This window comes from Leucoraja erinacea, chromosome 16 (genome assembly GCF_028641065.1).
Source record: "Leucoraja erinacea ecotype New England chromosome 16, Leri_hhj_1, whole genome shotgun sequence".
Classification (NCBI taxonomy): domain Eukaryota; kingdom Metazoa; phylum Chordata; class Chondrichthyes; order Rajiformes; family Rajidae; genus Leucoraja; species Leucoraja erinaceus.
The window spans coordinates 37,523,549-37,537,091 of NC_073392.1; the positions used below are offsets into that span (position 1 = coordinate 37,523,549).

Consider the following 13,543-nt stretch of genomic DNA (forward strand, 5'->3'; position numbering starts at 1 on the left):
GTGTGCTGGCATATTGTATCACGGCGTGGTTTGCCGGTTGCTCAGCAGCAGACAGGAGAGCATTGCAGAGAGTGATCAAAACTGCCCAGAAAATTATCTGCCTTCCCTGGAAGACATCTCCAGCTCTCGGTGCCTCTGTAGTGCCAGGAAAATAATCAAACACCCCTCCCATCCTGGACAGGTTCTGTTCAACCGCCTGGTACAGGTGCGTCAAAAGCCGGACAAACAGACTCAAGAACAGTTTCTTACCCTGGGCCATCAGAACTCTAAATTCCTCAAATATCCACATGTCATGAGAGATGATGTCATCCATTCCACTATAAAACAGACCACTCAGCTAATATCTCTTTTTTAAATTATTTTAAAGTATTTATTACATTTTAAAGTGTAATATTCTCCCAGTGCAATGTTCTACCTAGGTGTGACAAATATAATTTATCTACTATTTTAAGCAGTTAAATAACATATTGGATGTATTGGATGTGTTTTTTTAAATCTTGTTTTAACTTTTTTGGTTGCACTGATCAGGAGTAGCTCTCCAAATGTTGTTGTATTTCTGAGTACAATGACAATAAAGGTTTATTATTATTATTATTATTGCCTGGCGTCAAGTATAATTACTCCTATTTCCCATTTACCTTTTTTACTTGCCCCTGCAACTATTTGTTTCTCTCTGTGAGGGGTGCTTCCAGATCTTATCCTTTATCCATCATTTTTTTTTAAATTGTGTTTTTATTCTGATCCACTATAGTTTGTATTATTTTAAACCACCTCCAGGTTTCTCCCATCACAAGTTGCTCTTGTGTCTTAACTCACTTATCTGTCATCTTGCCTATCACATCGCAACACTACCTGATGCCTTGCCATTTCACCGTATTTATACTTATTGTCTTGCATCCCATCGCAACAGTATATAACGTCTTATGCCACTGCGTCTTAACCCTTCACCGATCTTGCTTGGCAAGTTTACCACATTTATGTTTTCCTCCACTTTTTTATTATTTTGTTCCAAAACGTATGGTTGCCTGACAACAATATGGAATCTAGTCCTCTGAGGGTGGTAAAATTAAACATACTCGCCCAATTAGGAACCACATTGTTGGCAGTCGTCCTATGCAAATTTTCCCTTACATTTTTAAAGAATTTTTCTAGATGGGAAGGTAATTTACAGAAATGCCAATATCTTCCGCTGTTGGGGAATAAGGATAGCCACCAATTAATTCAAAAGACAATCAGTCTTCAAAAAACTGTTTATGTGTAACAACACCCTCAGTATTCAGATGCCAGACATAGGGTGTCGGTTCACAATGGAAGGCCAATTAATGTGTTCAAGAAGGGACTGCAGATGCTGGAAGATCGAAGGTACACAAAAATGCTGGAGAAACTCAGCGGGTGCAGCAGCATCTATGGAGCGAAGGAAATAGGCGACGTTTCGGGCTGAAACCCTTCTTCAGGCTGATGGGGGGGTGGGGGGGAGAAGGAAGGAAAAAGGGAGGAGGAGGAGCCCAAGGGCAGGGGGGATGGGTGGAGACAGCTCGAGGGTTAAGGAAGGGGAGGAGACAGCAAGAGCTAGCAAAACTGGGAGAATTCAACGTTCATGCCATCCGGACACAAGCAACCTAGGCGGAATATGAGGTGCTGTTCCTCCAATTTCCGGTGTTGCTCACTCTGGCAATGGAGGAGACCCAGGACAGAGAGGTCGGATTGGGAATGGAAGGGGGAGTTGAAGTGCTGAGCCACCGGGAGTTCAGGTAGGTTATTGCGGACGGAGCGGAGGTGTTCGGCGAAACGATCGCCCAACCTCCGCTTAATCTCCTCGAAATGTAAATCAGCTGACATCTAGAGCAGTAGATGAGGTTGGAGGAGATACAGGTGATTTGCTTTCAAAACTGACAAGGATCTCTGGCATTAGTAAAACACTTTATCAAATAATGCAACTTCCATTGATATCTCGAAGCCAATGGAAATGGCCATTGGATGTGGGCAATTTGATTCTCTCCCATTGTAATTATACAGAAAGGCAATAAATTAATGTTCCAGTTAATTGAGTCTGAAATGTGTTTAATTGTGACTGTGGGCGGGGGGGTGGGGGAGAAATTGGCATTGTCTTCAAGGAAATTGTAACCAAGATATAGAATTATATCTGGTCCTTTCAGTCAGTACCTTGTTATTTGTAAAAATGTTACCTTTCTGCAACCTTTGTTTTGTTTTGCAATGTTGGCAACAATTCAGTGCAACTTTGTATATGTGCAATAAAATTACAATCTTATTGTAAGAGTATAAGAAATGTAGGTTTCAATGTCCTCATTAGTTGTGCTGCAGTCATGAATGATTTACTGTTAGAAAAATATTTCAGCTCATTGAATGTTTAAGATTCATAGTGTCATACAGCACGGAAATCTGTCCTTTGCCCACCTTGTTCATGCTAACTCTGCCCGTTTGGCCCGTAACCCGCTAAACCTTTCCTGTCCACATACCTGTCAAATTTGTTTTTAAATATTGTTTTTGTGCCTTCCTCAACTACTTCACTGGGTTCTTTTAAACCTTTTCCCTCTCACCTTAGACCCATGCACTCTAGTTCTGGAGAAAAACACTCTATGGATTTGTCATATTTATTCCCATTATGATTGTATACACCTCGATAAGATTGCCCCACAGTTTCCTTCACACCAAGGAATAAATCAGTAGGCTGCCCAGCCACTCCCTTTAGCTTAGGCCCTCAACATCGACAAATCTTCATCTTAATGGCATCTTTCCTACCACAGGGTGACTAAAACTGAACATAATACTCGCATGTGCCACCTCGCCAATGTGTTGTACAACTGGAACTTAATATTACAATACTCAATTCCTCAACCGATAAAGGCCAGTGTGCCAAAGCCAGCTTTATCATCTTATCTACTTGTCTACCCACTTTCAGGGAACAGTGCACTTGTACTCCTAGATCTATCAGAGAGGGCACTACCATTCACTGTGAAGGTCCTGCCCTGGTTTGACTTCCCAAAATGCAACACCTCACACTTATGTGAATTAAACTCCATTAGCCATTCCTCAGCCCACTTGCCCAGCTGATCAAGATCCTACTGAGATTCTTGATGACCATCTTCACTATCTTTGATACAAGCTATTTTAGTGTCATCAACAAAGTTACTGATCATGCCTTGTAGTCTCTCGTCCAAATCGTGGACATAGGTCCCTGAGGCACACCATTGACCACCAATCAGTGATTCAAACCAGTAGTCGCCGGTCATCAGTCCATGAAAATAAACCTTCCACCGTCACCCAATGCTTCCTACCATGAAGCCAATTCTGTATCCTCATAACTAGTACTCTCTCCGGAATCTGCCAGCACAGCCAACAGTGCTGCAGTACTTTATGAAAGGCCCTTCTGAAGTCCATATGGATTTCATTAACTTTACCACTAACTTCCACCATATCCTCAAATTCATTCAGACAATCTTTAACACATCTCTCCCCTTTCTTCATCTCCTTATCTCCATCTCAAGGGACAGACTATTGACTGACATCTACTACAAACCTACCAACTCCCATAGTTGTCTGGACTGCACCTCCCACCCTGCCTCTTGCACACTCACCATCCCCTACTCTCAATTTCTGCGCTGCATCTGCTCCTGAGGTGAAGCTTTCCATTCTTTAGTAAACATGGGCTCCTCCTCCCTCCCCTGAGCTGTCATAGATGGACCCCTTGCCTGCATCTACGTTATGTGTTGGGTAGTTCTGTTCTCACTCCCCCTCTCCCCCCAGAAGAAACAAGGATAGAATTCCCCTTGTGCTTGTGTGTTACCCCACCAACCTCCAGCACATCATTCTCTGACAATACCGCCACCTACAAGGTGATACCACCACATCTTTGAGTACCACACATGAGTACACATCTTTCCATCTTGGTCCCTTTCGTTCGCCGATCCCTTCTCAAACCACCTCTCCCCAGGAGATATTACACTTGTCCTTATACCCCCTCCCTTGCATCTATTCGGGGATCGCAGCAGACCGTCTAAGTGATATAGAGGTTCACGTGAACGTGCTCTAAACTCATCCACTGCATTCGGTGTTCCCAATGTGGTCTCCTTTACATTGGTGAGACCAAGCATAGACGAGGCAAGTCTTTCACTGAGAGCATGAGCTTCATCTGCCAAGTTTATATGTTCTCCCCATGACTGCGTGGGTTTGACCGGAGATCTTCGGTTTCCTCCCACACTCCACAGGTTTGTAGGTTAATTGGCTTGATGTAGGTGTAAATTGCCCCTGGTGTGTATAAGGTAGTGTTAATGTTCGGGGATTGCTGGTCGGTGCAGACCCAGTGGACCAAAGGGCCTGTTTCCCGTGCTGTATTTCTAAACTAAACTAAAAATGAAACCTGCAGGGTCTCCCAGTTGCTAATCATTTTAAATCCGCTTTCCATTCCCAAAATGACTTTTCCGTCCTGACCCGCCTCCATTCCCAGAGGCCACACGCAAGCTGGAGGAACATCACCTCTTGAGTAACTACAAACAACCCCGCTTCCCCTCTTCTCCCCCCCCCCCCCCCCCCCTTCTTTCCTCTTCTCTTCCCATTGACCCATCTGTATTTGTCTGTATTTTATTCCCCTGTCCCATTCCACATGATTTCACAATTCATACCTCTACTGCCCTCTCTCGCTTTGTGTCCAATTGCCTCACAGATTAAGGATAAGGGGGAAATCTTTTAGGACCGAGATGAGGAAAACATTTTTCACACAGAGAGTGGTGAATCTCTGGAATTCTCTGCCACAGCAGGTAGTTGAGGCTAGTTCATTGGCTATATTTAAGAGGGAGTTAGATGTGACCCTTGTGGCTAAAGGGAGAGAAGGCAGGTACAGGATACTGAGTTGGATGATCATATTGAATGGCGGTGCAGGCTCGAAGGGCCGAATGGCCTACTCCTGCACCTATTTTCTATGTTTCTATGTTTGCCTTTGTCCAACCATCATCATCATCATCTGTAGCTTTCAAGATCAAAGCTTCATCTCAGGAGCAACCTATCACTTACCAGGCTTTGTCCTATCCTGTTTTTCAGGATTTCTCTCCCCCCCCCCCCCCCCCCCCCCCCCCCCCCCCTCCACTAAAACTCCAATCAATCTGAAATAGGGTCCTAGCCTGAAACATTGCCTTTTTATATTCTCCAGAAATATTGCCCGATCTGCTGAAGTACTCTCGCACATTGTCATTTTTTAAAATCATCTGCAGTTCCTTGTCTTTCGATTCCGCTTATGGCACTGCACTCGCCAATTCTTCAGTTACTTCTTCAAAACCACAAATTCATTTGAAAATATCTTTCATGCACAAAATCATGCTGACTAACCAGAAACAACCCGTCTTGCCAAAAGACACAAATGTCATGGTGAAAATTCAATTTGTCCAAAATCCATATTAAGATCTTCATCCAACTTTGGGGATCATGAGATAGGTTGAAATTGCTGTGGTATTTTGATGGGATCTGCTATCCTACAGTTTTGGCAGTTCTTGGGTAGCTTTGAGAGTGTATGAAATGGACATTGGTTACTATCAGGTTCTGACTATTGCACTTGAAGCTGCAATTACAAGCTAACCTCTGGTGCAGATACTGAGACGATTGTCTTCTCACGTTCACAGGAAACACGTTCAGCACGTTGGCAGGAATTGTATTTGAATGGAATATAGTGAAGGATGCTGAATTTTCTGGATATTCGGATTCCCATAACGCCTTAAGGTAGGTAGTGTGGTTACTTCATGTCAATTTTTTCTACTTTGACTACCATTCCAAAAAAAGTTGATCATTGCATTTTAAGCTTTCTTCCATGAAATAAATCAAATGCTTCCCTTCAAAGCCATTGGTGCAACTCAGTGGGACAGTCAGCATCTGTAGAGAGAGTGGACAGATATTGTTTCAGGTTGAGACCCTTCTGCAGCCTGATAACAACAAGGGGGGGGTGGGGAAGCTGGAAAAGAGGTGAGGTCAGGACAAGTGATAGGTGAATGCAAGTGAGGAGTGTTTGATTAGTAGATGGGTGGAGTAAGTGACAAAGGCTAGAGGGAAAAGAGAGAAAAGCATGTTGGATAAGGAGCGAATGGGATGAGTGAATTGTAAACGTGGAGGGAGAGATATGGGTCGACAGTAAGGGGACAGGGGAACACATGGGTATAAAAGGGAGGAATGGAACTGGGGGATGGGAGATGAATATGAAGGAGGGGAAAAGAGTAGAGTGACTTGTGTTGGGAGATGATGGGAGAAATGGGTGCATATTGAGATTGGGTGGGGGGGGGATGCATTACTTGGAACTAGAGAATTCAATATGCATCTTGTTGGGTTGTAAGTTGCCCAATCAGAATATAAGCTGCTGATCTTCCAGTTTGCATGTGGCTTCACTCTTACAATGGAGGAGGTCATGGACAGAAAGGTCAGTGTGGGAATGGAAAAGGGAGTTAAAAATATTGACAGCCAGAAGTTCCAGCTGGTCTTGGAAGACAGCACAAGTATTCGGCAAAACCAGTCACCGATTGCACACTTTGTCTTGTTGATATAAAGGAGGTCACATTGGGTGCACTGAATGCAGTAGTTGAGATTTGGAAGTTTCAGGCGAGCCTCTGTCTCACGTGGTAGGGCTGCTGGGATCCCTGGATGGAAGTGAGAGGGGAGTTGTTGGGACAGGTGTTGCTTCTCCCAACAGGTTGAAGGGCAAAGTACCTGCGGAGGGTGGGTCTGGGAATGGATGAGTGAACCAAAGGGTTATGGAGGAAATGGCCTCTGTTGAAAGCAGAAAGGGCGGTGGAACTGTTAGTTAGGATTGGTGGTGGGATCAAATTGAAGGTGGAGGGAATGTCAGAGAATGATGTTGGATGTGGAGGCTGATGTGGAGAAATGCAAAGACCAGGGAAATTGTTCAAAAATATTAAGTAGATTGTGTCGAAGCTGTTCAGTGTTTTAATCAATGTCCAAGAACGATGAGGCGAGATCATTGGGCGTATTGAAAGAGAAAGTTGAAAACAAAATTATGGCAAATTGGTGCAAATAAGACGCGCCCTAGTGCAGAACAACCATGATCATATTGAATGGCCAGGCAGATCTGAGGGGACAAGTGGGTTTTCTCCTGTTCCTATTTTCTTATGGTCTTCTTTCTAATATTTGTGGGGGGGAAATGAGGAACAACCGAACCAATGTTTGAATCTTGGAAATCATTCCACCTGTGCCTTTTTAGTCATTTTTTCATCTGTCAGCTGCTTCAGTCATAAATCAATTGATATCTTATACAATGTAATTCTATCCAGATAGGTCTACCAATAGAATTCTATCTGAGGGTCTTGATGTATAGATTCTGAATTGTGTGATGTAGCTCTGAGTTCTCCACTATCAGTCGTTGCACCAGACGTTTTCCATTTGGTTTAACATGCCTTCCCTCCTGTAAATGCATTCAGTGAGCTCAAGGAAGAGCGAAATGACTAAGACTGCAGATCTTCATTGAGATTATGCAGCTAAAATAGGCTGCTATTTAAAAAAAAAATCCAATGCAATTGAACCAGTCAGCACAAGTCTCTAAACCATTTTTCCTTGATGCATTTTGCAAGCATGATATCATTTATAATCATTCATGAGTGCTTTGCAAGTTTGATCTAACATGGCCGGAGGCAGGGAAGTGCCCCTGCTTTCCCAGCTCCTGCAATATTCACAAATAGTTCATGTGATTAATAAAAGGACAGACAGGCTCTCCCATCTGTGTGGGGAGAGCAGGAGGATAAGATCACTTTTTCACGGGGGGGGGGAAAGCCAGCCTTGACTTCTATCATGGAAAATAGTTGAAACAGAAGCAAATATGCTGGATACACATGGTGGGTCAGGCACCAACTGTAGAAAGAAAAATGACTTGATGTTGTATGTCCAATATTCGTTATCAGAATCAGGAAAAAGGGGGAAAAAAACATATTTAGTTTTGAGGAATCGATAGGACAGAGGGGCTATCTAATAGGGCTTGGCCAGTGTTGCCAAGGTGATAAGCTGTTCCTGAAGTTCTTTGAACAATTAAGATTTTCCCATGCAATGATACATTTGCCAATTGGCTTTATTATATCAATTTTTAGCCACATTCTCTTTTTGCAACAACTGCTTATCTCTCTATCTTAAGCCATACCTTCTATGGTTTCATCCAGTATATGGTGGAAGGTGAGCCCCCTGTGGCACTCCACTCATTACATCTCGTGCACCAGAAGAAACCGATTTATCTCCATTGTTTCATGTTGGCCAAACCATTTTTAACCATGGCAACAGTTTCTAGCATTCAGTTTTATTTGCCCTTTCCTGTATCACAGATTTCATTCCCATTTTCAATCCTCCAGAGATGCCATTACCTGCAGGGTGTTTTTTAGCTATACAGATATTGTACCATGTAAAATTTCTGATCTCCCTTACACATACTATTCCCTTTTCATTAGTTCCACTGCCCTCTGGCTTAGAACTTTGAAATGAAAATGCAACTTAAAAATGCAACTTGGAAATGAAACAAAGTTTTAATTCATCCCGGTTCTCAAAAAAGAAATGTATCTGAAATATTAGCTGTTTCTGTTTCCACAGAAACTGCCTGACCGACTGAGGGTTTACAAAAGTTGCGATATGATTTTTTCTCATTTGGAAGATAATGGGCTAATTAAGGATAGTCAGCATGGCTTTGCCCATGGCAGGTTATGTCGGACAAACTGGATTAAGTTTTATTTGAGGAGATGACAAAGCTGATCAATGAGGGAAATGCAGTGGATGTTGTCTACATGGATTTTAGTAAGGCATTTGATAAAATCCCCTCATGATGGGCTAAACCAGTAGATCAAGATGTATGACATATACAATGACTTGGTTGTTTGGTTAAGAATAAAATGCAGATGCTGGAAAATCGAAGGTAGACAAAAATTCTGAGAAACTCAGCGGGTGAGGCAGCATCTATGGAGCGAAGGAAATAGGCGACGTTTCGGGTCAAGCCCCTTTTTTCAGACTGATGTGGGGGTGGGGGTGCTGGAAGAAGAAAGTAAGAGGCGGAGACAGTGGGCTGTGGGAGAGCTGGGACTATCTGAAATTAGAGGTCAATGTTCATATTGCTGAGGTGCAAACTGCCCAAACTAAATATGAGGTGCTGCACCTCCAATTTGCGGTGAGACTCACTCTGGGCATGGAGGAGGCCCAGGACAGAAAGGTCTGATTCGGAATGGGAGGGGGAGTTGAAGTGCTGAGCCACCGGGAGATCGGGTTTGTTATTGCGAACCGAGCAGAGGTGTTGGGCGAAGCCATCGCCAAGCCGACGCTTGGTCTCACCGATGTAGAGCAGCTGACACCTAGAGCAGCGGATGCAATTGATGAGGTTTGAGGAGGTGCAGGTGAACCTCTGCTGCACCTGGAATGACTGCTAGGGTCCTTGGATGGAGTCAAGGGGAGAGGGAGGGAGGTAGGTTGGCAGGTCAGGCTTACTCATGGAAGGCACAAGCTTTTGGTGGGAGAGTGGTCATGTGGCTAGAAGTCTGTGACCGGTGAAGTTCTGCAGCGACCAGTACTGAGACCTCTATTGTTTGTGATTATTTTTTTATATATATATATATTATTTATATATATATATATATATATATATACGACTTGGATGTAAATGCATTAGGTTGATTCATAAGTTTGCAGATGAAATCACAGTTGCTGGGTTCACGGACTGTGAGTTGGTTTTAGTATCATGTTCGGCACATACAATGTGGACCAAAGGGCCGGTTCTTGTGCTGTACTGTTCTATGTCTGACACCAAAATTGGTGGAGTTGTAGATGGTGAAGAAGGCTGTCAAGGTATACAGCTGGATATAGATCAACTACAGAAATTGTCAGAAAAATAGCAGATGTTGTTTAATCCAAGCAAGTGTGAAGTGTTTGGACGGTCAAATGTAAGGAGAAAATAAACAGTTAATGGCATTGATGAACAAAAAGATCTTGTGGCCCAAGCCCACAGCTCCCAGAATATAGCAACACAAGTAGACAGAGTAGTAACAAAAGGCATATATGGGACACTTGTCTTCTGCAGTTAGACCATTGACTACAAGGGTCAGGAAGTCATGTTGCAGCTTTATGAAGTGTTGATTAGGCCACGCTTGGAGTGTTGCATGCAGTTCTGATCGCCCTAGTTTTGAAAAGACGTGGCGGCTTCGGAGCGGGTGTTTGTTGGGCATAACCTGACACAGAGTGCACAAGATGTTTATAGAATGCTGCCTGGATTAGAGTGTATGAGCTACTGTATGTGGGGAGGATGGACAATCTTGGATTGATTGGACTGGAGCATCAGAGGCAGAGGGGAGACATGATGGAAGTATACAAAATGTGAATAGTGTTCTGATAGGTTATATAGTCAGAACCTTTCTCCCAAGATGGAAATGTCAAAGACTAGAGGGCATAGCTTAAAGGTGAGAGGGGCAAAGTTTAAATGGAGATGTGCGGAACAAGTTTATATTTTACACGGAACATGATGGATGCCTGGAACGTGCTGCCAGGGGTGGTGGTGGAGATCGATATGATAGTGGCATTTAAGAGGGTTTTGGATTGGCACATCGATAGGCAGGGAATGGAAGGATATGGATCATGTGTGGACAGACGAGATTAGTTTAACTTGGCATCATGTTCGGCACAGACTTTGTGGACCAAAGGGCTTGCTTGTATTCTATATTCTATGTTATGCTCATCATCATTTCTTGGAAGTGAGTTTTAATCATTTAAATCATTTTAATAAATATTTGTACTTTAATTTTGTGCTTCAGATAACATGCAAATTTGCTACTCAAGTAGTTTGTGAAACGTTTTAATTCTTGAATAAGATTAGATGCTTTTTCGTTTTGGGTGGTGTAGCAGTTTGTATGCAACAATTCCATTAATTGGAACATTGGAATGGATATTTCTGTTCATTGTCTTCTCTGTAATGGCACTAAGGTGCCTAACAAATTATCAAGATATGAGTAGTTATCTGATTTTTTTTTCTTTTTTTTTTGCAGATTACTTAAGTTTTCTGAATCTACCTACATTCCACCTACTTACATATCAGAGATGGAGAAACATGGCAAACAGGGCGATACAATCTTGGTCTCAGGAATGAAGACGGGAAATTCAAAATTGAAAGGGAAAATACAGGAAGCAATTTACAGAGTAATTTATTATTTGAACATTTCTGAGTCTCTTTAAAATACTCTTGCTAATGGGCATGGCAGTTTTTGTCTAATGTTGCAAATGGTGTCTAAATGTATTTTTCCTTGCATGTTTTAATTTTTTAGAATAATCTCTTATTCAAAACCTAAGGATAAAATATTCGGAGCAACTATAAGGCTCTTGCAGCCATAAAACCAAGCCAAATCCAGCTCATCCACACACTTTGTAAAATGGATGCACATTCACATGTTTATGTGCGATTAGAGTGTGTCTAGATCTGTGTCTTTGGAACATGGTTCCAAACCTGGAACTCTGGTTGACTCATGTCCTTAGTAATGAGGTAACCTCACTCTCAATTCGAGTACATAAATCTTGTGTACAACAGTTATCCCTCAAGGAAACTGTGCACATGCATCTTTTACTCAATGAAATTCTTGTCTTGGAATGAGAGAGCCTTCCTGGATAACAGCACCAGACATGAACATCACATCACAATAACTTTGGAAGTTTCAACATTGTTACATGCTGCAGTGTTAGAGCAGACGAAGGCCACCTCAAGGAACAAGATGGTTATTGCGCCTGGAAGGACAAACCAGAGAAGAAAGCTATCTCTATAACCTGTATTTTTTGTGGATTAAATAAGCACTGTGACTACTGCACATATCCTATCATCAAACTTGTCTTCACAAAGCAAACACTGTAACCTTACAACCCAGACAAGGCCACAAATAAATTGTACTTCACCTTTAGATAGTCTATAACTTAAAGATCAGATGAAGCTGCTCACTTATTTCTACACAAGTTAATGATCGCATCCCTGAAAGGCAGGGAAGTAGGGGAAGCCAATCCCGTGGAGTTGTCTTCCTGACTATGCTTAGATTATGATCATGTCATAATGAACCCTGGTTTATCAGATAGACAGTGCAAGATCTCATGGCAAAACGCTACTCAATCATGACCAACCTCATCCCAGAATAACAATGGTCATGGAAACTCTCGGAAAATTTCATAAGATCATGAGTGATAGGAGTAGAATTAGGCCATTCAGCCAATAGACTACTCCTCCATTCAATCATGGCAGATCCATCTCTCCCTCCTAACCCCGTTCTCCTGCCTTCTCTCCATAACCTCTGGCACCTGTACTAATCAATAATCTATTTATCATTGCCTTAAATATGTCTACTGACTTGCCTCCACAGCCTTCTGTGGCAAAGAGTTCCACAGATTCACCACACCTCTGACTAAAGAAATTCCTCCTCATCTCCTTCCTAAAAGAACGTCCTTTAATTCTGAGGCGATGACCTCTAGTCCTGGACTGTCCCACTCGTGGAAACATCCTCTCCACGTCCACTCTCTCCAAGCCTTTCACCATTCTGTACATTTCAACGAGGACCCCCCGCCCCTCATTCTTCTAAACTCCAGCGAATACAGGCCCAGTGTCGACAAACACTCAATTTGTGGTGAACTCTTGAAGACCCTCAAAAAAGTGTGAATTGTCAAAGTGGGACAACTCCCAACTGCAAGACCTGCAGTGTGTCCATAATGTGTCCTGCTCTCCCTTGAAGTTCACCATAATTAGTGCTTGTGAAAAGACTGGCTTCTCTACAGGAACACACAAAACTGGCTTGTTGCAAATGACCAAGGGATTCAAGTTCTTCAATTGAAAAGCATTATCATAAGTCAGTGGGGAGAGTTGAGGGTTATATCTACAGGCATCAGAAATCTGGGTTTCATCAAAAGACGACTCAAAGTCTAAACTGTGCTCTGAAAATGCAGGAGATCCAGCAACAATTTAATTCAATGCAGCTAACCAACAACCAACGCTTGTCATAGATTCTTCAGCACTGTGCAAGTCCATACATCCATCTAGCCAAGAATCATGTTATCAGCTGAAGAACATTGAGGCATGAGCTGGAGATTCTGGTGAACTGGGACCACTTGTGGCAGCCACCATAGAGGAAAGTAACTATCAACAAAACCTGAAGCAAGGAGACATAGCCTTCAGTCACTTGTGAAATAATATTCAGAAATTCCTGAAGTCAGGAGTCAAGTGTTTAATTGTAATATGTACTAGGATCAAAATAATAATATTCTTATTTGTAGCTTTACATGCACAATGTAACAGGCACAACAAAAAAATATATACAATGAACAATAATACAATAAATTATCCATTATGCTAGGTAACCAGACTACAATAGCGCAAGCCAAAACTCGTATAGCAACCTATACAAAGTCCATACTAGTTTGGTGCTGAGGTAGGATTGTGGTTTGGGTTGTGCAGTGTGGCTCAAGAACCTGATGGTTGCTGGAAAGAAGCTGTTCTTGAACTTGAGGTGATAGTTTTTGGCTCCTGTGCCATCTTCCAGATGGTAATGGAGAG

General features: G+C 42.6%; 1 protein-coding gene across 1 annotated transcript in view; it reads left to right on the plus strand.

The window, feature by feature from the left end:
- Positions 1-13,543, plus strand: part of nup210 (nucleoporin 210) — a 146,761-nt gene that overhangs the window by 28,934 nt on the left and 104,284 nt on the right. Inside the window, exons 4-5 of the mRNA XM_055648193.1 lie at positions 5,631-5,727; positions 11,010-11,160. Coding sequence (XP_055504168.1) covers positions 5,631-5,727; positions 11,010-11,160 — 248 coding nt within the window. The remainder of the gene's footprint in view (positions 1-5,630; positions 5,728-11,009; positions 11,161-13,543) is intronic.